The sequence below is a fragment of the Seriola lalandi genome, unplaced genomic scaffold (genome assembly GCF_002814215.2).
Source record: "Seriola lalandi dorsalis isolate HSWRI2012SDOR001 ecotype SW California unplaced genomic scaffold, Sedor1 jcf7180002054330, whole genome shotgun sequence".
Classification (NCBI taxonomy): domain Eukaryota; kingdom Metazoa; phylum Chordata; class Actinopteri; order Carangiformes; family Carangidae; genus Seriola; species Seriola lalandi.
In genome coordinates, this window is record NW_019524883.1 from 1,028,881 (window position 1) to 1,052,836 (window position 23,956).

The 23,956-nt window shown below is 40.9% G+C and overlaps 1 protein-coding gene across 1 annotated transcript in view; it reads right to left on the bottom strand.

The window, feature by feature from the left end:
• gabbr1a (gamma-aminobutyric acid (GABA) B receptor, 1a) overlaps window positions 1-23,956 on the bottom strand; it is a 69,377-nt gene that overhangs the window by 429 nt on the left and 44,992 nt on the right. The window contains exons 16-24 of the mRNA XM_023407170.2: window positions 22,843-22,993; window positions 17,541-17,673; window positions 13,486-13,602; window positions 11,755-11,865; window positions 8,742-8,835; window positions 6,200-6,327; window positions 3,957-4,085; window positions 3,011-3,154; window positions 3-277 (exon numbers count right to left, since the gene is read on the bottom strand). Coding sequence (XP_023262938.1) covers window positions 3-277; window positions 3,011-3,154; window positions 3,957-4,085; window positions 6,200-6,327; window positions 8,742-8,835; window positions 11,755-11,865; window positions 13,486-13,602; window positions 17,541-17,673; window positions 22,843-22,993 — 1,282 coding nt within the window. The remainder of the gene's footprint in view (window positions 1-2; window positions 278-3,010; window positions 3,155-3,956; window positions 4,086-6,199; window positions 6,328-8,741; window positions 8,836-11,754; window positions 11,866-13,485; window positions 13,603-17,540; window positions 17,674-22,842; window positions 22,994-23,956) is intronic.

Sequence of the window (23,956 nt, forward strand, 5' to 3'; positions counted from 1 at the left end):
ACAGCAGTGGGATCTGGCTGTTGTGACAGTGGTTGCGGCTCATCTTGCTGTCTGCTGGGTAGAGGTTGGAGGAGTTGGAGAAGGAGGGCGGGAGGGAGTGATTGTCCGTGGAGGGGTTGGGGTAGCCGGGCGGGGGCAGCAGAGACTTGGGATCCGGCTGGGACGAGGGCGGCGGGGCGTTGTGGTTCTGATTCTGGCCTGTGGAGGGGCGGCGGCGGTTACGTAGAGCCTGGCGCTCAGCCAGCTGGTTGCGGAGCGCTGATACCCTCTCTTCTTTCTAAAAACACGACGAAACAAACTCTCTTTGTTTAGCATTTATAAACAGTCTATAAACATTCAGTGGTTTATAACTATAAAATGTAGTTGTAAGCAGAGGTTGACAAAGTACACAACTCCAGTAAAGATACTCCTGGTGTGAGGGAGCTGGCAAGCATCCCCCCTCACTAAGGTGTTTTCATGGAGTGCACACATGGGAATGCTGCCAGACTCAGCAGGTGTCAGTTACCTCATCAGGCTGTACCAAGTGGGCAGGAAGGAGAGAGGGGGAGTGGGTAGAGGGGTTTTACTTAAGTTTGGCTTTTGTTGGGTATTTCTTTAGTTTATTATGTATTCTATTTTGATCTGTGTTAGGCCAAAGGTTAGTTTATGTAAATATCAGTGTGGTTAAATTGTAAAGGTATTCAATATGTGTGGTGCTAGTGTCTAGGGTCCCTGCACTAGGTGATGTTTGGTAGAGGCTATGGGTACTTATACCAGGTGGGAAAGCAGGGTAGGGTGTCAGAGAATGGGGGTCAGGTTGGACATCACCGCCGCCGCTGCTATCCAATGTAACCTGCTACAGCAGTCAGACTGCTTTGGTTGTCCAGCCATCCTGTGACCTCTATGTAAGAACTGTTGGATGTTGTTTGTGTCATTTGCCTCAGCTCACCAGTAAACTAAGAGCTCTGCAACCAACTTTTGTGTGCCTGATTCTGTCCTCTCTCATGCTTGTACTCCAATCCTGCTGGCCTTCATCCTGATTGTAAGGGTTCACCATCATCCAAACCTTACACCTGGTCAAATATTACTCCAACACAAGTGAAAGTTTTTACTGGAGTACTTGCTTTTAAAAATACTTCAGTATTCAAAAGTACATTTTTATGTCAACACATTGTTGTATTGTTCCACATTTACAGAACTTAATGACTCTGAAACAAACTACTGACTGAACTGACTGACTGCAGAACCTGTACAATAAAAAGCTTGTTGCAAACATTGACTCAAAAAAGGAGCCATTGTTGTTTTCATATTTCTTTTTTTTTTTTAGGCCGTGATGAAGTTTGGTTTTGGTACGTGACAAACATTTAAAACAAAAAGGAATCGCCATTTATTTCTAAGATTTCAAACATGAACTTAAGATAAGGCCAGGGGTGTCGTGTAGCGTAGTGGTCTATGCAGGCGCCCCATGTGTAGAGGCTACAGTCCTCGCTGCAGTTGGCACCGGTTCGAATCCCGCATCGGACGGCCTTTACTGCATGTTGTTTCCCCTCTCTGCCTCCCCGTTTCCTGTCTCTCTCCACTATACTATCAAATAAAGGCATAAAAAGCCCAAAAAATATACTTTAAAAAAAAAAAAGATAAGGCCGCGGTGCTCCGGTGAGGAATCTTCCTCATGTTTATCTAACGTAGCCATCGTTAGGACACTGACAGCTTCAAACTGAGCTGTTCACAGTTGGCTGAGATTGGTTTTTCTCCTGTGATGAACACAGCATACGGTCTATCACATCTTTTAAAGTAAAATTTAATTCATGTCACCGACTAAAAGCTCTGCTTCAAGGTGGAACGTCATAGAAAATGTAGTGGAGTCTAAAGTACAATATTTGTCTTTAAGTGTAGGGGATTAAAAGTCATACGTTTCCAAAAAAAGTAAAATACAGACACCTGAAAAATCTACTTAAGTACTTTATTAACGTATTTGTCAACAGCTCTAACTCCTCCTGTGGAGGCCTGTAAGGGGAGGCTGCTGTAGAAACAGATATTGAACGACACTATAGCGAAACACAGATGCAATAATATAAAATATGAATGAATAAGTGAGTAAATAGAACTCCTGGATTCCACAATACATCATTTAGCACGTCTTCCTCTCTCTGCCGCAGACTCAGCTTTAGGCTTAGCTGTGTATAGTCCAATACAGACGGAGTGCAATAAACTTTATTAATCATTTTAACGTGTATAAACCTTGCACATACCTCTGATATATGCTTCCATTGTGTCAAATATTAAAACCGATCTTATTCTGAAGTTACAACATCCAAATCCTTCTGCACAAGCACTGAATAAAGAAGAATGCTTCATGCCCTTTTCCATAACTGTCAGTGTGAAAGCAACCTCACATGTAATCAATGAGTCAATCAGCAGAAAAGTCATCTGCAAGAATTCTGATGATTGATTAACGGTTTCACTCATTTTCTGAGCGGAAAAAAAAAGGCCGATACTCTCTCGTTCTAGCTTCTTCGATGTGAGGATGTGCAGCTTCTTCTTCTGTCTTACACAACAGCCAATTAAAGATCCTCACAACTGGTGCTGGACAGTTGGTTTGACAAAACATGCAAACTGAAGGCGTCACCGCGGGTTGTGTAGCACAGTGAAAGTCAACCGATGGTAACATTATCAGAGAAAAACAACCAGGAATAACATGCAGTAAATAAAGTCAGAAATGCAAAGGAAGCATGATAACATTGTCACAGTATTCTAAGTTAATATTAATCTACATCTTCTTATTTTAAGCAGCATTCTCCGTTGCATTGTATGTCCAGAGGTTTAACGTGTCTATATGGCACACACATTAAAAAATACACGAGTGTGTAGTAACCTATATGTCCGAGAATATAAGTATAATACAGCGTCTGCCTCCAGGACGAACTGAGAATGTTAACTGATATGGAAATGTACAGTATGTGTCTAGCAGTTGGATGTGCATGTTTAATAATAGTAATAATATATAATGTTCTGTGTATAATGTCTTCACCTCCTGGATGATCTTTTGCAGCTCCCTGTTCTCCCTCTCGAGCTGCCTGGATTTCTCCTCGTCGTTGTTGTTGGTGGACGAGCCGGTCTTCAGAGTGTCCTGCTGCTCCGACTGCCACTCACCGCGGGTGATCAGGCGCCGCATCTAAACCGCAACAGGAGCAGGAAGTCAATAAAGAACAAAACCAGGCCTGAGAGAGCACTGCGCTAAATGAATCATGCATCGAATGATCCAACACTTTTAATATCCGCAGCCCCTTTTAGCCAAATCTCTCACACTTGTCTGCAGGCTTCGGAGGGTCGTCATCACTGAAGTTAATCTAAAGTGTTGTTACTTTTTAAAACATTTTTTAAAGAAAGTTTGGTGACATATTTGGCGCTCACCGCTGTGCTGTCTCTGCACTGCGCTCCCAAAAATAGCCTGACAATCAAACAGCGACGACGATATTGTGTTGTGTTTGAATTTCTGTAGGTGGCACTCTTTCCTCTGTTTGCACAGTTGTCTGCAGCAGCGCTCATGTGCACTACCGAGCTCCTCTTCTATTTATTCCAAACAAATCACAGTAGCTGCTGCCAGACATGTAAAATCTCACTTTGCTTGTGCCAGAGAATTTTTACTTTCCTAAAACCAAATGTTTACGGCAGCTAAAAGTGTAAAAAAAACTTCTTATATTAACCGTCCATATTAAAAATTTCTTATCCTTATTTAATAACACAGCCAGTCCAAAGCTGCGCTGCATTAAACATCAAAGTGTGTTTAGGTGAAACTCTGAAAGTGCAGAGCTGTCAGACTGAACAATGTGAGCTTCCAGAAGTTTGTCATTTTCATGCACCGTGCAGAACAGGCTGGACTCTCCTCCTAAAGACACTGAGACTGTTTGACCTTTGGAGTGTAATTGTCAGTGTGTGCAGCAGTTCCTAAAGGTATCAGTCACGAGTCAGAGCACCTTGGGTACGAAAAGCACCACCAGAGTGATGTAGGCAGAGAAGACTACTGCTAGGGAGGCAAAGGCAAAGGAGGCGTCCTGCTGCGAAGACAGGATCATAGTCACCGGAGCTGTGATCAGGCACAACACCTGCAGGAAGAGAAAGACAAAGAGAGACGGAAACAGAAAGAAAGAAAAGCACACAGGTTAAAACAAAGGAACAGGAAAAAGGTAAGAATGAGGTTTAAGCAAAGAGAAAGAAAGAGGCAGAGGGTTGTTAGTGGAGAGAGGGGGAGAATAAAGCAGAGTGAGAGAATGAGAGGGGAGGAAAAATCACATCCATAAAAGCATTAGGCATCTGTTTATCATTCCAGGGAAGGCTCCCATGTGAAAACAGCATTAAAAAGTCATGACTGAAGTAGCAACAGTGCACTGACAATCACCACATTGTCATCTCATCAGGGCCTGAAGCTCACAGCTTAGCAAAGAGGAAGGAGGTCCCTTTGCAGACACCATTAACTATTGACATCACCATAAAACTGAAATGTGTATATCATCACATGGAATAATAACAGTAGACTTGTCTCATATTGTGGAACCATGTGATGAAATGAGTTGCGTTTAATGCTGTCATAAATAACCACGAATGATAGATCAGCGATAAATTCTTGATGAGAAGAGGTGAAATCAATCCGTTTATTAGTTCACAGAGTAAAAGTTGATATGAGTTCGGCTGCTCATTCGGATGCTTCCTCGTTTATGTGAATCCCAGCAAGGACAGGAAATGCTGTAAAATGGCATTTAAAAACTAAGAGGAAAAATGTTTCTCTGCATTTGATCAAAACAGAAAAACTCGTCTGGCAGTTAAAGTGACAGAAACCACTTTTTTCCCCCAGACATTTTACATCAATTTCAAAGTTACCCGGTGTCAAGAGTGTCAGGAAATGGCAGCGAGTGTTTGTCTAAAGTGGCTAAAGTGAAGATATGGGCAGCTATTTCGGTGTAAAGTGCATCCAAGGTGCCTCCGTTTAAGATGATTCACTTGCTATTAACAGCCACTGAAAAATGTTTATGACTGATGGCTGTGTTTACTGCGTTGCTTTAGTGCCCAAATGGGTACATTTTTAAACCTATTCCTGCCATAGGGCAAAGTAATAGCTCCATACACAGCTCTGTGTATGCAATGTCTAACCATCCACACACAAAGATAATAGCACTTTATATGTCATATATTGTATATGCTCAGCACTAAAGCTAAAGGACAAAGCACTCATCTACAAACCTACAGCTGAAGCTGGAGCTGCATGAGATTCCAGCATTATAAAAGTTTGTGTTGCACCCTTTTGTGTTTCATTGATTTTAGTTAACATTTATTTCACCGAGAGGAAGTCCCACTGAGAACAAGCTTTCATTTTACAAAAGAGACCTGAGATATGACTGTTGCTATCACAGCACCACAGGCGCCACAATCATCAAAACTTATGATTCATATAAGACGGCAGTTTGCACTGGCAGTATTATGATTCTGCCTTTTAGAGAATAAAATCTCAAGATGTACTTGTGGAAAAGCTTGAATATTTCATACATAAGGCTGTTTCTGTGCTTCATATTGTTCCAACCAAAATACCAGCATGTACTCTTCAGTATTATATACTAGCTCATCAACTTGTGATGTTCAGCATGTCCCAAAGGTTGTTTTGAGTGGGGGAAGTTGTCATTTATACGCTGCTGTTCCCACAGTTGGCTTCTTCTGGTGGGATTTTTGAAGATGCAAACTGGTGAATGTAGAAACCTTTAGGCAGTTACCTACCCAGATAAGAAAAATACATGACAGAGGCATTAAAGGAGCATTAAGTTATCTGGGAACTCCATTAACTTTTATAAACGCCCAGCAGAAACTGCAATGAGTTGCCCTTTGAGAAACGAGGCTTGTAAGGCTTTGCAGCTGAAACATCTTGAAATCCTGGTAAGTTGCCTGTTTTGTTCTAGAAGGAGCAGGAACGTGTCCTCTGGAGGCCAGACATCTCAGCACAAGGCAAAGTAATCATGGAGGCCCTGGCATTGATTAACTCCCAGCAGATATACTACGGTCATTTTGTGCTACGGCGCAATAAAAACCGTACTTATTGCCACTTTAATGTTATGCAGCGTGCCACAGACTGCTCTTTGCAGAGAAAGAAACACAGCAGGAAAAAGAAAAGCAGACAGCAGCACCCAGAAACAGGAGTTTAGGCATGACGGTGTCGTTTCTTTTTTGGACTCACAGCAACGTTGTAAATAGCCATCCCAACGGCCCGGTGGTCATTGATCTTTTCAGTGGAGACAGACTTGGTCTCGTAAGCCAGGAATATGCCCAGCAGCAGCAGCAGACCCTTGTAGCCATAAACCACTCCTATGGGACGGGAGAAAACAGTGAGAGAATACAGGTAGAAGAGTGAATAAGTGAGTGAGCAGCAATGTGACATGTGTAATGGAATAAAGGTGGTAATCTAAGTAATGGAGCACCTACAGTTTGTATGTATGTATATGAGACAAATTTAGGCCTAATGTTCAATTTGAAAAACAGTGAATTAAATTATGAATGTCTACCAAACTATAGATAACTGTATGTTTGATTACATTGCGTTTGGCGTTTCATTCAAAATTTCATCTCTCAAATTGGCAAAACACATGTCCCCAATTTGTCCCCGAGTATGTAAAGCACATACTGTGATTGTATTAATGCAAGTGCAGTAAGAACTTGAGGTCAAAGCTAGAAAGCAGAGCTAGTTTCTTTGGATCTTTTGAATATGATCAAATGCGCGTTAGGAAACACAGTATTTACAATTTCATGGTATTTTTTTAAGCAGTGTTGTGTGCACACGGAGAATGAGGGCTTCTATACTGGTATTATGGACCAAGATGTCTTTTTGGGTTTTTGATGTAACAAAGAATATGTTGTGCGCGTTGCATGATGTGGAAATAGATAGCAGTCTTAGAGACATCAAAGAACAGGCTTCTTTGTAAGGGTTTTGTTCATATTCACTGAAGTGTACTGAAAACAGCAGATATCAAAAGTACAAAGCAAAACACAAACAGCGTCTCCCACAAAAAATGTCTTCGGTCTGGTTCAAAACAGGATGTCTTGGCATTTGTTGCCTCAGTTTTGACCATTACCTTTTAGCCATGCTCGCTACATGGTGCTAGAGGCGGCAATGCCTTTCATCTTCATCTTCATTTGAAGTTTTGAGTAACTATTGGATGGATTGCCATGAAGTTGTGGCACCAACGTTCACGCCCCTTCCCCTCGGGATGAATTATAAAAATGTTGGTGATTCCATAACTTTTCATGTCGCACCATCATCAGATCAAAATTTTGTCTATTACTTTGACCAATAACCAAATACCTGCAAAACTAGCCTCAGCTGTACTTTGTGTTTAGTGCTAACTAGCAAATGTTAGCATGCTAACACACTAAACATAATACTTGCTCAAGATCAGCATGTTAGCGTTGTCCTTTGTGAGCATGCTAGCACACTGATGTTAGCATCTAATAATAATAATAATAACTTCATATATATATATATATCACTTTTTCTCTCAAAAGAGAGTTACAAAGTGCTGTACATACATAAAAACAAAACAAAACAATATAAAGACACGGGAAAAAAAGCAAAGTGTCAATTCGCAAGACAAGTACAACAGGGAGAATTACAAATACGCACGTTAAAAAAATTAATAAAACAGACAAAAGTAAAAACAAAAAGTAGAAACCAAAGATAAAAGCATTGCAATCAAGAATTAAAAGCTGCTTTATGCAAAGTACAACCTCTTAGCTGCTAACATGATGCAGACTCCTAGTTTTGTCACCAAAGAAATGGTCCTTTTGTTGTTTTTAGTCTGTCTCTTGTCATTTAATGCTAAAACATCACTGTAGTTATTTCTTTACATGGCTTAACAAGGCTATTGTTTGCTTCTAATGTGGGCAACAGTAACACTGTGAACAATGTTAACATGTCAACGTGGCCATTGAGGGAGAGAGTATGACTTTGTTATGCAGAGGTAGAAAACCAAAAATGTGGATACAATACATATAAAGCCTGAAAGATATGAAAAGCCAGTCAGAGCTCGACGGACTGACAGAGGAAAGATGATATGACAGTGAAAATGAGAGAAGCGGGGAAGAAAAGAGAAACCGTGTGACCGAGTGAGTTCGACACTTCTTCAAACTGTCCATTGTTTCTTTTTACCGCCTGATTTTAAAGCACCATCTTTTCTTCTTGGAGAAAAGAAATGCTATGGGGCAATGGCCCAGTTTGTGACCCACATTATTTGAATTTCAGCACCATTATGCTTTCATAAGAGCTGCCACGCTAAGAAAGACAGCAGAGACAGACAGACAGCGAGAAAGAAAGAGAGAGAGAGCGAGAGACAGAGAGAGCGAGAGAGAGTGTGAGAGAGAGAGTGAGAGAGCGAGAGAGAGCGAGAGAGAGAGAGCGAGAGAGAGCGAGAGAGAGAGAGAGAGTGCGAGAGAGAGAGAGAGTGCGTGGGCTGACAGAAGCAAAGAGGGAGAAAAGCAAATGCTGAGAAAAAAAAGGAATCAAACGTAAGGGGGTGGCGGGGGCTGTTTAATTCAGAGTGAATGGCAGTGACGTGTGTGTGCATGTGTGTGTTTGTGTGTACGCATATGTGTCGGCATATGTCCATGTGTGTGACAGAGATATCCAAAAACCAGAGCAGGGCAAAGATTGATAAAGGGACAGATTGAGAAATGTAAAAAACAACAAATAAATAAATAAAACAAAGAAAAGAAGAGAGGTCAGATACCGAGCCATGTGTTCATCTTCTCTGAGCTGCAGTGCTCCAACAAGGGCTGAATCAGGACATCCAAATCTTCTTTAGGGGCCTCCTTAGTGAACTTCTACTCACATGACAGACCGAGGCAGAGGGAAGAGGAATGGAGGGATAAAAGAGATAGCGGGAAGGAGGGAGAGAGAGAGAAATGGAGAGGGGGAGATAATAAGAAACGATGAGACAGCAGCACACTGGAGGAGGTGGTGAAAATGCACAGTAAGCATAAGCCCCAGTGACTGCACGGTTGATTCCCCCGCGTAAATAGGTCCTTCCCACAAGACAGATATAGATGACTGAATTAATAGAGTTCCAGATATCCAATAAATATGAAAGATAGCCATTTAAAATTCCTATATAAGGCTTGAGTGTAGTTAAAGCAGATCTGGACTGATGATAACATCCAGCCTCTAGTTCCCACAAAGGCTGCGAGTCAGGATGAATTGGATGAATGTTCAGTATTGCAGTGATGAGGTTTCACCAATGCTGTAAAAATGTTTCCACATATTTAAGGTACCCTGTGGAGTTTTTGACGCCTAGTGGCGCTGTGGGGCAACGTGTTGATGAACGGGTTATTGCATGGTTTGTGTCACAAACGCATGCCTAACATCGGTTGGTGGAGGGAACATACTGTAGAGGGTAACACCGCAACAATACAAGAAGAGGGGGTCTGCAAGCTGACGTAAACAACACAAACATACTCATTCCCTTTTTACTATATAGTGCACTATATTTACTATCCACATCTTCATCCGTGTCTGTTTCGTTTGCATGTTTGTCAGCAGGATTACACAAAAAGTACTGAACTGATTTGCCCCCAACTTAATGGAGGGATGGGGCATGGGCCAGGGATCTAGTTAAAGGGGGTAATCAAGGAATCTTTTTTAAATCACTTTCCTTGACATTGTGAGATAGGGCATTTTTCAATTTAATTTTTGTCAGTTTCTCAGGAAAGAAATCTAAGGTTTCTAATGTAAAAAGAGAAAAAGAGATATTTATGGTTTTGAGATCTCTGACTTTGTCCAATTTGCTCCAGGTCCAGATAATAATCTGGCAGTTTGGCCTTGGCGGAGGTATGCCCTCTACTGAGTGCCATTCTAGTTTGACTGTCTGAATTCTTAATGTGAAATTTATGCTTTACATAGTCCCCTCAAAAGTTCTCACAATGGGACAAACATTACATGTACACTATGTTCACTAAGTGCCTCAACTAATAGATGCAAAGATTTCAGTCATGCAACACTATGTTTGTCAGCAATGATGCAAAAATGACGATAATTCATTAGTGTCCCATTTTATTGCTCTCTATACAGTTAATGATTGAGTGTCTAATATAAAGGGAATTATCACTGAGTGAGGGAGGGAGTGATTTCAAACACGGCCCAATTGTTGAAATCATTAAAGACCCCATGAAAAGAAGATTTCAAAGCTGCAAAGAAAACAATCACTTTCTGAAAAACAGTTAATATTTAATCTTTAGGCAAAACAAAAACTCCCACCGAGGAATTCATAGCAAACTTTAATGAAATCGTTACCCTCAGATAAAATCAGCCATGCTCCCTTCAACTGATATTTAAAGTGGTTTACGGTTCACAATAAGCCATTTTCACAGCAGACATTTGAACTAGTTGCAGTAAAGACACAGGTGTTACTAAGCACATTAACAATGGCTCCGTTCCATTCAAGTGTCTCAGTAAGTCGTGATGTGTGACGGAGAGCATGTACAACACCAAAAAGCCTGAAACCAAAGCAGTTAAAGGAAATTCATGACTTTTATTATTTACACTTGTATTTTTCTCTACTCTGACATATGAAAATGTCTCCTGTAAAGTCCACTATTGTGCAGAAAACATCAGAACAAGCTGACAGGTTAAGTAAACATGTTTCGACAAGGGAGGCTTCCTTTACATCCATAAGAGGCTGAGCAATATTAGCATTTATTTGGAGTTTTGTTTCTGACCACTTGACAAAAATAAGTTTTTTAGTTCAGTTTTAGTCTCCACCCAACTCTTAAGACATATATCTCGGTTTTTAGCTGCTAAAAGTTCAACTTTCTACAACAACTAGTCACAAACTTTGCCTGACTACTATTCGGTGCTGGGCAGGTCGTGGATCTATGCGTTGCCTAGTTGCGTTTGAGCAGCTCGGAGTGAAACGCACGTATATGTGCAGCAAACATAACAATGAGCTAAAAGAGGCTGAAATACACCAAACGTACACCACCACACAGCTGTAGATTTGGTTGATATTTCTGTGTTTTCTGCACTGTGAATGCCAAAAATAAGCAAGTGAGTCTTTTGAATAAAATGCTAAAGGTGCCATATTGTATGAAGTGCAATGTCTGTTCTGATTGGCTCACCGATCTGTTGTTACTAGAGCTCCAGAGAGAGGCCTGAGACAGGAGATGTAAAACTACATTGATATTGTTTTTGGTAAAAAGCTAAAATATATCTTCTAATGGAAATTGAAACTTCAAATAAAAAACTGGAAAAGTGTAAAATATGGGACCTTTAATACTGTAACATTGATTCATGCAGGTTTAATGAAGTTAAATGTACAAATTTCAAGGGACCATTAAAGGATAAATATTTTATGAGGCAGGAAGTTCATTTAACACGTTTATTCTGTTGTTTGATGAATGTTTAATTAAATGAAAGTTTGTTTATTATATAAATGCCACAGGGTACCCTAAAAAGAGCAACAATTCAAAAGTTCAATCTAACATCAAACACAAATAAATATAATTATTGAAGCCATAAATGTCACTGTTGTAGAACTGCTGTTCATCTGTGCTTTGTGAAATGACGTGAAGTTTATCCTTGTTTTAGTCTCTGCTCTTTGAATGTAAGATGAATCAAAATGAAAGAACATTTCTACAAACGATTCTCAGGGTCTCATTACTGCATTATTGACTGATGACAGCGGCTGCACGGTCTGTGCAAATGGGTGATGAAACACAAATTATCTCATCTGTCTCTCGTACTCTTACCTCGACCGTAATGTGCAGAGGATCCACGATCTGCCAAATCATGAGTGACAGGAAGTCGATAGCCAGCAGCACTCCAACTGTTGCGTAGAGTTTCCATGGCTCCAAGTGTTGCTGTGTGAGTTTGAGGAAAGGCAAAGAGACACACACACACACACACACACACACACACACACACACACACACACACACACACACACACACAAGAAAACACAGATACAGAATAGTCATCACAGTCCAAGGGCATCATGAGCGAGTCCACAAACAAAGACAAACAACCAAGACAAATAATACGACAGGCGTCCTTGTGATTTCTGGATGACTGGGCACGAATTGTCTTTCTGTGTCTCTTCTGCGTGTGTGCACAAGTGTGTGTGTGTGTCCAAGTATATTTTAGGAGCAGTGGGAGTCGACGTGTGTGTGTGTGTGTGTGTGTGTGTGTCTGCAAGCAACACACGGAGAACTGCAGTGGCTATATAGATGCTGCCACCTGAAATCATCATTTATACACACTGAGATGACACTGCTTTTGTGTGGACAGTTTCCAAAGCAACTGATACCAACTCCATTATTCTTAACTCGAGCTATAATGGAAGCAATACACCCGTAACTGAAAACAAGCAGCAAATGAGCTCTCCCACTTTGCTCCCCCTCCGTCTTTCCACACATTTTTCCCCCCCTTTTTTTTTTTATTCGACCACGCTGGCTTACTCCCAGCACCTCCAACATAGTAACAGCTATTCAAGCGTACAATGAGTAAAACCGAAAAATAAAATAAAGACGAAAACACATTACACAGTCCTGGGCGCCTCTTCACTTGAGTTGCATGAAAACTGATTTGAAAAGCGCTCATTCTCCCCTCGATTTGTGAAATTTTCTTTAAATACTTACGCAGAGCTCTCTGGCAAATTGCCCTTCTGTGGACATGAAGAGAGTTGAAAGTCAACCCGATTCGTTGTGCTTTGGCTCAAATAATAAACCCCCCGAAGGTTGGATTTCTGCATAGAACTTTAATACTCATCCATATTCATAAATATTCCATAAATGGCTTAATCTCTTATTCTTCTGATTAGGTCTTAGAAATTCCCACAACACATCGCAGACTGGCAGTATCTTGCTGGCTCCAGGATACACTATCTTCAAGAGGAGGCACACACGCACACACACGCACGCACACGCACGCACGCACACACACACACACACACACACACACAAACATACACACACACACACACACACACACATACACACAAACACCCACACACACAAACATACACACACACACACACACACACACACATACACACAAACACCCACACACATAAACACATGCACATCCGCTCTTAAACACACCAGCATGCAAATAAAGTTGATGACGTTGGCATCAGAGGCCTGCCCCAAATTTGCTATTATCTGCATGTTTCCATGCATGTGTGTGGGTACACGTGCACTGCGTGTGCATGTGTGAAGTACAGTATCTATGTCAGTGTGTGTCCAAAACCCTTATCCTTGCACTCTCGCTACAACCCCGCCATAGTGAATGATGCCGAGCTGGCCTCTTATAAGCTTATGTTACTAGGAAGCCTGCAAAGTTTCTAACTTTTTTTATCAGCCAGCGCCACACATGCTGCATGGCCCGGCCTCCCTCTCCCATCCTTTCTCTACTCCCCTGAGACCGCTGAGAGGCTTATCCCGTCCTCCCTGACTCCCTCCCTCCCTCATGCTCGCCCTTACCTTCTTCTTCTCCTTCTTCTCGTCCTTCTTTGTGAAGAGGGTGTGGACCCACCAGATCTTGGTGAACATGCTGCCGTACGCCAGGCTGAAGCCGAGGCCGAGGAGCCACAGGCGGAACTGGAGGAGAGGAGAGATTATTCAGCGGTGTTGATTTGGGAGGTGGGGGCCCAATGAGGTACAAATTAAATGAACACATCATCTATCCATGCACTTCCTCTGTAAATAAAAATATCGGGTAACATTTTACTGAAAGTCCATAAACATTTCACTTATTGTTTATAACACGCTGTAAAGCAGTTACAAACAGATGTAAGTGTTTTTAATGCATTTGTCAACAGGTATATCCTGTGGGGGAGTCCACAAACCATGACAGCTCATTAAGGTTATTGCTCTGAGCACAGAGTGATAATTGAAGGCGACTCTGATGGAAAGAAACATTTTTAACAATTCCTCTCGTATCTCATTTGGACTGTGGTGGCAGGACAGAAAGAGTTGAGAGAGATTTTTGTAGAAAAAATAAAAATAAATAAAAAAAATCAACCTGTAACTATAAAAGTGAGGAGGACAGAAATAGGATTTTTAAGTTTCCTCTCATAAGCTCTTGCCTTCACTACTGCTTTCTTGCAGAAACCCAGAAAAGAAAAAAAACATATCCAGAATATGCTGATTTCCTCCATTAAGCCAGAGAAATAAAAAACACGCTGTGAACATTTTTGACTCAGTCGCAGATCCAATACATCCAATGAAGGGGCGATGAGATGAGAGCAGAGATGAACTGAGATGAGAGCAGACATGAAATAAGATTAGAGCGGAGATGAAATTATATGAGATAAGAGCAGAGATGAGATGAGGTCAGAGATGATAAAGAGAGTAGAGTAAAAAGAAAGGGGAGAAGAAGTGAGACATAAAAGAGTGAAAGAGAAGAGGTAAGGAGAAGAAAGATGATGAGAGGGTGAGTTGAAAAAGGAGGAGAAAGAGGAAAGCAGTGGTGATATGATAAGAGATAAGAATGACGATGATGATGAGATAAGAAGAAGAAGAGAGGAGTGAGGTAAAAAAGAGAAGAGAGGAAAGTATAGGAGAAGGCAGGAGAGAGAGTTGAGATTAAATATGACAGAGAGGAGAAGGGAGAAGGGAGATGAGGAGAGTAAGAAGAGAGGAGGAAAGGATAAGAAGAAGAAAGAGAAGAGGGGTGAGATGAGATGAAAAAGAGAAGATATGAGATAATGGGAGGAGGTAGAGGGGAGGATAGGAAAGAGGGGAGTAAAAGAGATGAGAGGAGAGAGAAGGTAAGGAGATGGATAATTTACAGGTTTTGCAGGAGAGGGAGGTGAGAAAAGATGAGATAGAGAGAAGACACAGATAGATGGATAGGTGTAGGAGGGGTGAGAGGAGCCAGAGAGGGAAGACAACAAGAGAGGGGAGAGAAGGTGACGCAGAAAAAAGATAGGTGACAAGGTGAGACGCAGAGAGCGAGCAGGGGCAAGAGAGAGATAATATAAGTTTGAGGAGATGGAGAAACAGAAAAAAAGCCCAGAGTAGAAGGTCAGAGGCAGAGTGCGAGACAGACGCAGAACAAAGCATGAGAGAGAATAACTGGACAGGGACAAAGAGCAGGGAAGCGACAGAAATGGAAATCTCCCCCCATGCAACACAAAGATTCAACATGGGTGACAGAGAAGGACTCCCACTCCTCATTACTGCCGGGATCCCATTGTCTGTGAGTTATTCTGGCACGCAGCAAATCGTGGCTGTAATACCATAAAAAACCCCAAAAAACAAAATTCATTCAAATACTTCATGAATTATGTAAGAGTTTAAACTTTGACCATCTGTCATCCACTAAGTGTGCGTGATCAAAAACCTACAAACACTGCTGATTTGGTTCGCACGTGCCTTGTTTGCCACTGGCAGCGACATCACGACTGTCAGGGCGGCACGACACCTAAATGTGGGTTTTGCTTAAAGTAGGAACACAATTTCACAGTAGGGTAGGGTTTTACCAAAACTGACAGCTGTAACTGCAAAGTGCAAAACATAAAATAAAAATAAGAAAAATTAACTGCAAGGTCCACCAGCGCTGCAAATCAAATACAAGGAGTCAGTGTTAATTTGAGAGCAAAGAGGTGTACGCTGCTGACAGGAACATTAAACTTTTGGATTGTATGCCTTAACCATCAATGACCTGAGGCCTGTACCATAAAACAAGATTAGTGGGTTAGCCTTAACTCATCACCTCTAACTCTTTGACGGACACCTTCATTTTTGTGCACAAGCGGGAGAATAATGTACCCAGAATTAAAAGGGAACTGTTCATCAACCCTTTTGATTACAGTCATGACCCCGATGTCCTTTGAAAGGTAAATCAAATTAAATTTTACAACCAGAAAGTCAGAACGAGTATAAGAGATAGAGATTCAAAGTTAGAGAGGAACGAACATAATAGAAATTGTTTGTTTTTTTTTTTTTCCTCGCCCTTTATATGTTTTTAAAAAAAGGAATAAAAGTGTTGTGCGGAAAACACTTTGGAGCCACAGCCGACTCTGAGTCGACCGTGACATGGGGATCCTAAAATGCTCTGCACAGGCAAACAATGTGTAATCTGTCAAGGTTATGTGACGATTGAGTGCAGTAAAGACCAAAACACACATAAAGAAGCGCTGCCAGGACCAAAGTGTCCCACAGTTGTTACAGTGACAGCAACAGATACAGAACGGCTATCCTGCTCTGCAGCAGGTTAACTTTACAGGATCCAATCACAATCACAACGACGGAGAGTTTACCACAACAAATAAATACATAATGACAAGTACAGCTGCACTGAAACTGCACCATGATTATTTCCTGACAGTGCTGATGTTTTAACACTCTTATTCCTTCACAGCTCAGAATAACACCGGGCGACTTTGTGATGATAATTGGAAATAAAAACTAAACCCTCTGTTGTCCGTTCTTCGTTGTCCACTGTTAATTAGCTCCCATGATTATAAATGCAATACAATGAAAGTTTGACATGACTTTCAACATATTCTGAATCGTTTGTTCATCACTGGAAAAAAGGACAAAAAAATACTTATTTATTTAAGACATTTATTAATTATCAAAATTATTTATAGCCTTAGCTTTAATTGGGACTTGGAATAGTTTTTCTACTGATTCTTATTCTATTCTAGTTTTGTGATTATATTATTTGCAGATCACCTTGTTGAATATCCCTCTCTGCTGTCGCTCTAACGGATTTTTCCTGTGAGTATTACCGTTTCATCTTATTTCATTTTAAGTACTTCATTTCATTACTAAAATAACTCACTCATGGCCAGACAGGTGAACCCAGAGTTTTCAGATTGGGTAGATTATCCAGGATGGCCAGGATGTTAGGCTCAGCGAGGTCATGTAACCCCAAGAATGCCAGATTTAAGCAGAGCTCACTTTGTGATACAGATCCCTGCAGATGGCACAAATCAATGGAAACTCATGAACCCACAGATGTTTATATCTGTTGGAGATCACACAGTTTCCAAAGATACCAAATGTGAGAAGCTGAATTTTGAAGAAATGTATATAAGGGCATGCTGAGGGAATACATGAGGGAATTCTGCAACTATAAAAAATACATGGGTTTATATTTCACTCAGTGTAAACACTGCATCGCTTGAATTAAAACACTCACTATATACAATATGTGACAGTGTGAAATGCCACAAGAAGATGATATTCCCGACCTTTAAGCTAATTACCACAAAAAGAAGAGGAAAACTGTGCATAAAAATCCAGCTCGCATGTTTGTTTCTTCTGCTACAGCGTATATATCTGCTGTGTGCATCATGTGAAACATGAAGGTTTTCAGTGTTAAACATTTCATCATCAAACCAAGGTTGGAAAATTTTAATTTTATTTCTTACTACTAATTTTAAAAAGGTAAAGAAGAAGAATTCATGCATGAATTGCTCTGAATTTAATTTCTTGTACTTTGGATAATATCACATAATAAGTATAAACAGCTCTCTCTGCCTTCTGAGTCTTTTCTACCTCTGTCTGGCTCTTTCTCCTGTTACCTGGCAGACGACGGGGAACTGTGATCTGTGGACGTGGTGACCATCTATCCCCAGCGGGAAGACTGCAGCCAGAGCCATCATGCAGCCCACTGCTGTCATGTTGTTCAGGTAGGGCTGAGAGTTCTGGATGTAGCTGAAACAGGGACACAGACACAAAAAAAAGAAAAATACTTATAATTTACAATTCTGCTGCGAGGTACAGTACATCTGATAAATTTCTAAGTAAACAGGCATTAATTTCATGTGGTGGTCTGCTGTCAGCTCTTAGAAATGCAATCAGTTGCTGTTAATTGTTCTCGTGTTGGTTTTTAATGGAAATTTTATCATCTGTATTTGGTGGTTCAGACAGTCGGCTGTGTTTCATCACTCTGGAAAAAAAAGGTCCTAATATGGAAGAGTGCTCTTCCCCCGAGCATTTCCTTTGATGTGTGATTGACAGTCATTAATCTAATCAGTGTTGACAGAAGGCAAGTTCCTGTCTTCTGTGAAGTGTCTATTACAGGTTACACTTATATCTGCCTGAAGTTTTTACCTAGTGACATAGAAAAAGGAAATTCCTGTGCAGCAAATATTTCAGCACATCTGACAACAAACCAAGCTGCAACACAATTTAGAGCAGGAGGAATCATTGCTCTAGTTAGTGCAGCCCAGCAGCAGGTGAGCTCTTTCCTCATAAATTATGAATTGGCAGTGATACCAAAACATGCACAGAAACAATATGCTGATTCCTCGGGATAATCCACTGATCATAGTGTCAGCTGTTTTAATAGGGACTTATTTTTTTAGTAACAGGACTGAGAGTCTGCAGTCATGTAAGCAGCTCTGCTGTGTGGCTGTACACAGACACAGCGGGGCCTTGAGCTCAATGCTAACACGAGCAAACAGGAAAAACGCCACTTATTCCGACTCGGCAGTGTTCGTGCATTATTCCAAGATGGTTAGCCCGAGTGCTAACACTGTGGTCACACCAGATAAACAGCCTAAATTAGCCTCTTTTGTTGTGTTACATTATTTGTAGTCGTTCGTTAGTAAGTGAAACCAGATGCAAACAGTGTATAGCTCCTATTTAGTTAGCTGAATGGATAGTTTAAGCGTTAATATTGGGTTTGATTTGGCTGTCAGCTGAGGTGCATTTGCAGCCATTCTGCCAAAAGTTCGTTGAAATGTCTGTGGTTCATTTCAGCAAGTGGGAGATCGGTTATCAGAAATTCCCAATATTTCCAACTTGGAATTACAAGTCGGAAGCTGATGTTATGTGGTAAATGCATACTATATACTAATTCTAAGGTTGTTCGTGCGTTCACACTTGAAAAGTGACAAAATGAAGTATATTCAAACCAGACATTATGCACATTAAATAGCTGATTTTTATGAGTGCTGTTGACAGATACTATCATTCCACAATTCAATGCACTAAGAAAATGGGGGTGCTGCTCACAGTTGGAAAATAAACAAACTGTGGGTGGTGGTTAACAGCTTCAGAAAGATTAGGGAAAACAACACAAATAGAAGAGTTAAATCTTAAGAAAAACACTTTGCTTTCTGTTTATAAAGTTTAACTTATTCAGTCTGTGGTTGTATGTGTTGCATCACTTCCTGTTAGTATAAAGCCATTAAGTGTGTTTATTCTTTTGTACACTAACTGCTAAAACGATATACCGTGACAATTAGTTTGTACTACCAGAATCAGTATGTAGTTGGATTTGGCACACAGCTACAACGTGTCTTAGCATGCTAATATTCACTAATTAGCACTAAACTCAAAGTACATTCTGGGCTGATGGGAATATGATTAGTTTTTAACAAAATTGAAAATATGACCCAATGATGACAGTAGATGAGAAGTTAAGGGCTAAACAAAGTTATTAGTATTAATCCTGAGGGCAACATGCACGTGTGTAGCAACATTTTTCTCAAAACTACAATGTCAACTTCCTGGTGGCGCCTGAGGAAACGACAGGGGATCATTAAAGATTCAGACCATGAATGTCTGTACAAAATTTCATGGAAATCTATCCCACAGTTGTTGAGATATTTCAGCCTCGACCACATTGGTGGAGTCACCGTGGCTAAAAAGTATATTCAGTGTAGACTGAGATTATCCGGAGTAGCGCTGACACTGTTTCCGGAGAGGTAAGTTGTTGCTGAAATTTTCAAATGTAATTTTCCAGACTCCCTTCTCCTCCGCTGTGAGAGAGATATCAAGGATGGATATCTCAAACAACTGGACAGACAAAACCTCAAACACTTGAATGAATACCATTAAATGAAATTCTTTATTTAACCCAAGACACTGTATCATCTCGCATCAGTGGCAACAATTAATTGTGGAAGTCTTAAGCTCCTTATCATCCACTTTTCTCTACATTTCTGACATCAGATGAAAGTTTTGCCACTGCGCTGAAGCGCGGCTGTGGTAATCATGTTTTAACACAGTACTGTATATGAAAGTGCAGACAGGAGCTTAAAGGATAATAAAGCACAAAGTAATTACCATAATAACAAATAATAAGTACAGTGATTCCTCAAGTTGTGACAATGTGTTCATTTAACCGCTGAATTAGAAACAATCGCAGCACTATAATGTTCTGAAAACCCCAGATTTAAGACTCTTTTGTTTGGTATAATCTGCACTATACCATAACACCCACCCACCCACTCACCCACCGCCACAGCGCAGCAGCTTTCCTCCGCTCCTCTTTTATTCTTTCATCCCATTGACCTGCCCTTGTGTTGCCCTGAGGCCACACTGCTTATTTACTGTATAGCCACACACTCGTGCTGCCTGCATACAAGCACGCATTAACATGTACGCACACTCTCACCCATGCACACTGGCCCCAGTTCAACCTTTGAAACCTCTGAAAAACCTTTAATGCTGCTACATACCATGAATATATGATGTTCGTAGCGCTGCAGGAGTTTTCTTTCTGAGGTGAAGTGTCTCTTTCTTCCCTTATTATGCACCATGTCTTTTGGCTGCTTTGAATTATGGTCAGTTGAGGCTACTGATAGAAGAAAATCTGGCATCTTTTCTCCCTGAACGACTCCTGAATGTCGTCCGGTCTAGAGAGAATTTCTCGTGTGACTCAAAGGGACCAGATGCTTTAGGGTGCTTTCACACCTCACCTGTTTTGTTTGGCTAAACCGAACTCTGGTTTGTTTGGGGTGCTGGGAAAGCTGTCAATCAAACTCTGATGCGGACCAAACAACCAGATGGAGACTGGTTGAAAAGGAGGGACTCTGGTGTGGTTTGTTTGTGTTCTGAGATATTGACTTCAGGTTAGGGCTGGCTTCAAAGAAATCTGATTCAGTGCATTAATGTAACTGGGTCCATTCACAATGTAAACATTAATATTTGTAATAATGCACCAGGTTAGAGCTACAATTTACAGCATTAGTTCTCTGAGAATCTCATTCACATCAAAGCAAAATTGGTAATGAACTAAATTATCTCTAATTGAATCGATTTGGGAAATCAGTGGCAATACCCAGCCCTAATAGTGGATCTAATGATTTTAAACTACTTTTAAAGCGGTCTGCTGATTGTGAATTGTTCAGGTAGAAATCTAAAAAGAAGTGATTTGTATAAAAAATGTATATATTTATACATATCTTGTGGCAGTTCATCAAAAGCAGTTAAAAGTGTGTTGTGGTCTGTTGTGGTCTGTTGTGCTCGTGTGCTACTGTGTACTTTGAAATGTGCCTGACATGCTGATCCCACAGCAACACTCCCTAATAATGCTTATAATCAGTTCGCACTTTGTGACACCAGACGACATAATAATGGACGTAAGAAGCTTTAAAGTGCTGCATGACCTGCTGTGAGTCACCACAATTTGATTTTCCCACATAGTTCATGTAGCACTGATGACGGAGGATGAGGATGATCATGTGTTCGGCTCCTGGCTTGTTTGTAAAAAGCCAGCGTGAACAGAAACCAGACCAGAACTAAATACAACAATATATCTTTCTTCTCTTGGTCTAGACCAAATGAACTGAATTACAGGTGTGAAAACACCCCGAGGGACCAAAATTCAATATTTGCTGTTGACATTTTAGATCACTGGAGGATATTCTCTAATAAAAGTTCTCTGTAGCTGCACTGGAGACATCAAAACATCATATCACTGGGCAAACAAACAACAGCTGATATATAAACAGTGTCAAAGTGTTTCATTTTCCAGAGAGTTGCTCCTTTAAGACTGTGATTGCATTTGACTTTTTCTTGTTTTCAGTGGATTGGTAATGTATTTTTGCCACCTAACGAGACAGTGGGTGGCAAACTTGTTTTGTAAAAACAGGTGAAATCATGTTTGAAATATAATCAAAGCTGGAGGAGGGTCTGAGTGGTGCAGAGGAGCCAGCCAGAGATCCACAAAGAAACAAACCTCTCCAACTTTCCTTAAAACTCCTGATAAGCTCATGGACTTATGGGACTTAAAATCACTTTGACCCAGGTCAAACATAAAAACACTATGTTAAAAAGACATCAGAGATATTCTGCACTTGGTTCACAGACATGTATTAAGCTTGGAAATTCCAGATCAAAAGGCACTCTTTAAAGGAAGTATATTTGCATTTGGTCTAGGGCCATGCTTAAGCAGTGACAATGAAACCAGCTCCTAGCTCGCAGAAAGCCACACCCAAATCACCAACTCTGTAGTCCCTAAACTTGACAGGCAGCAGCACCATTCAGCATTTACATTAACCTCAAAACAGAGAAAGATCTCCTCTGTGTCACATCAAAAACACATTCACACCACACTGCATGATCAGCTGGAGCTTGTTACAGGCAGTCAGTTCGATTCACTATTCAAATACTGGGAGCTGTTGTTGTTGTTTTACACAGGTGACCTTCATTTAACAAAACTGTGTCTTTAACTTTTGGGCCACTGACGCCCCATTTAACTGAACTATAGGGGCCCCCCATTAATCATGACCTCCATCTCTATTTTCACGATTACTTGCGATTACTTATGAATCGTTTGCTCTAAAAAACATTGAGAACAGTGAAAAATACCAACCACATTATCAAAATATTGTCAAACGTTTTCTTTTGTCTAATCAACCAATCAAAGATATTTCATTTACTATGATGTTACACCAAGAAAACAGCAAATCCTTATACTTGAGAAGCTGAAACCATTAAATAATTGACAGTTTTGCTTGAAATTTTACTTAAACGATTAATCGAGTCTCAAAACAGTCAACTATTAATGTTCTGTTGACTAATCGTTGCAGAATGAAATGATGAACATGCGTTCATCACCATTCAGTTCAGTGTTGGCGAGAAACCTACCGGACGCTGCCATTGTAGATGTTGAAGGTGAGACAGACGATGCCGAGCAGGATGCCGAGGCCGGCGAAGACGGAGACGGCTGCAAACAGCTTTTGAGACAGGAACCTGTACTCTTCGATCACCACTGTCCGATCAGCCGGAGGTCCAGCACCTGAACGGACAGGGAAAGAAATGTGATGAGTGAAAATGCTTCCGGTGCCCTCTCCCTTTTACAATGCCCAGGACACATCGCACATGTCGCTGTTTTAATGGGATAAAAACTTATACTGATCACTTAGAGAGCTCCAAGTAATTGCTTTTCACAGGCGGGTGAGGACTGGACTTATATAAGCCGTCTGAGGGCCGTGTTTTTGTGGCCCCATTGGATCATGCTGTAAAGCTGCTCCCACCAATTTACTTTTATCAAACATCTCTACAATGAGGGTGGGTACATTCTCAAGTCAACCTACACTAGCCAAATTACTATAAGGCAATAATGGCCTGGAGGTTTTCATATTTGGGTTTTAAGTTTTATTCAAATTAAATTAGATTCTTGTTGAGCAACAAATCAAAGGAAGTAAGCAATTAACTACTGCAAAACATTTGGTGTTTCCAGCCTTTTAAATGTGAAGATTTGCCTTTTTTCTGGATCTGATAGTAGATTAAATATCTTTGGGCTTTGGAGAAGTCATTAGAAGGTGGCACTGGGAAACTATGAGGAGCGTTTTTCACAATTTTGCGACATTTTAAAGTATGAACAATAAATCAATCGATTGAGTAAATAATCTACAGATTAATCAGTAATGAAAATAATTGTTAGTCACAGCCCTAATATGGTTAACGGTCAGTCAGTACTAGCCAACAGTACCTTGATGTTTCGCAGCTGCAGCTACAAAAACTACTGAACCCGGGAGCCAGGCTTGCTTTTACAGCACAGCTACACATATTCACACAGTCCTATCTGCTGGCCACTGGGCAGCTTCACTGGAGCAGCTGGGGTTTAAGTGCCTTGCTCTAGGGCATCTCAATGGTGGTAATGAAGAGAGAGGCAAGTGCTGCCGTTTCATTTTCCCCCACCCAGATTGATCCTGCCACTCCTGGGATTGAACCAACAAGGTTCAAGTCACAAGCCTGC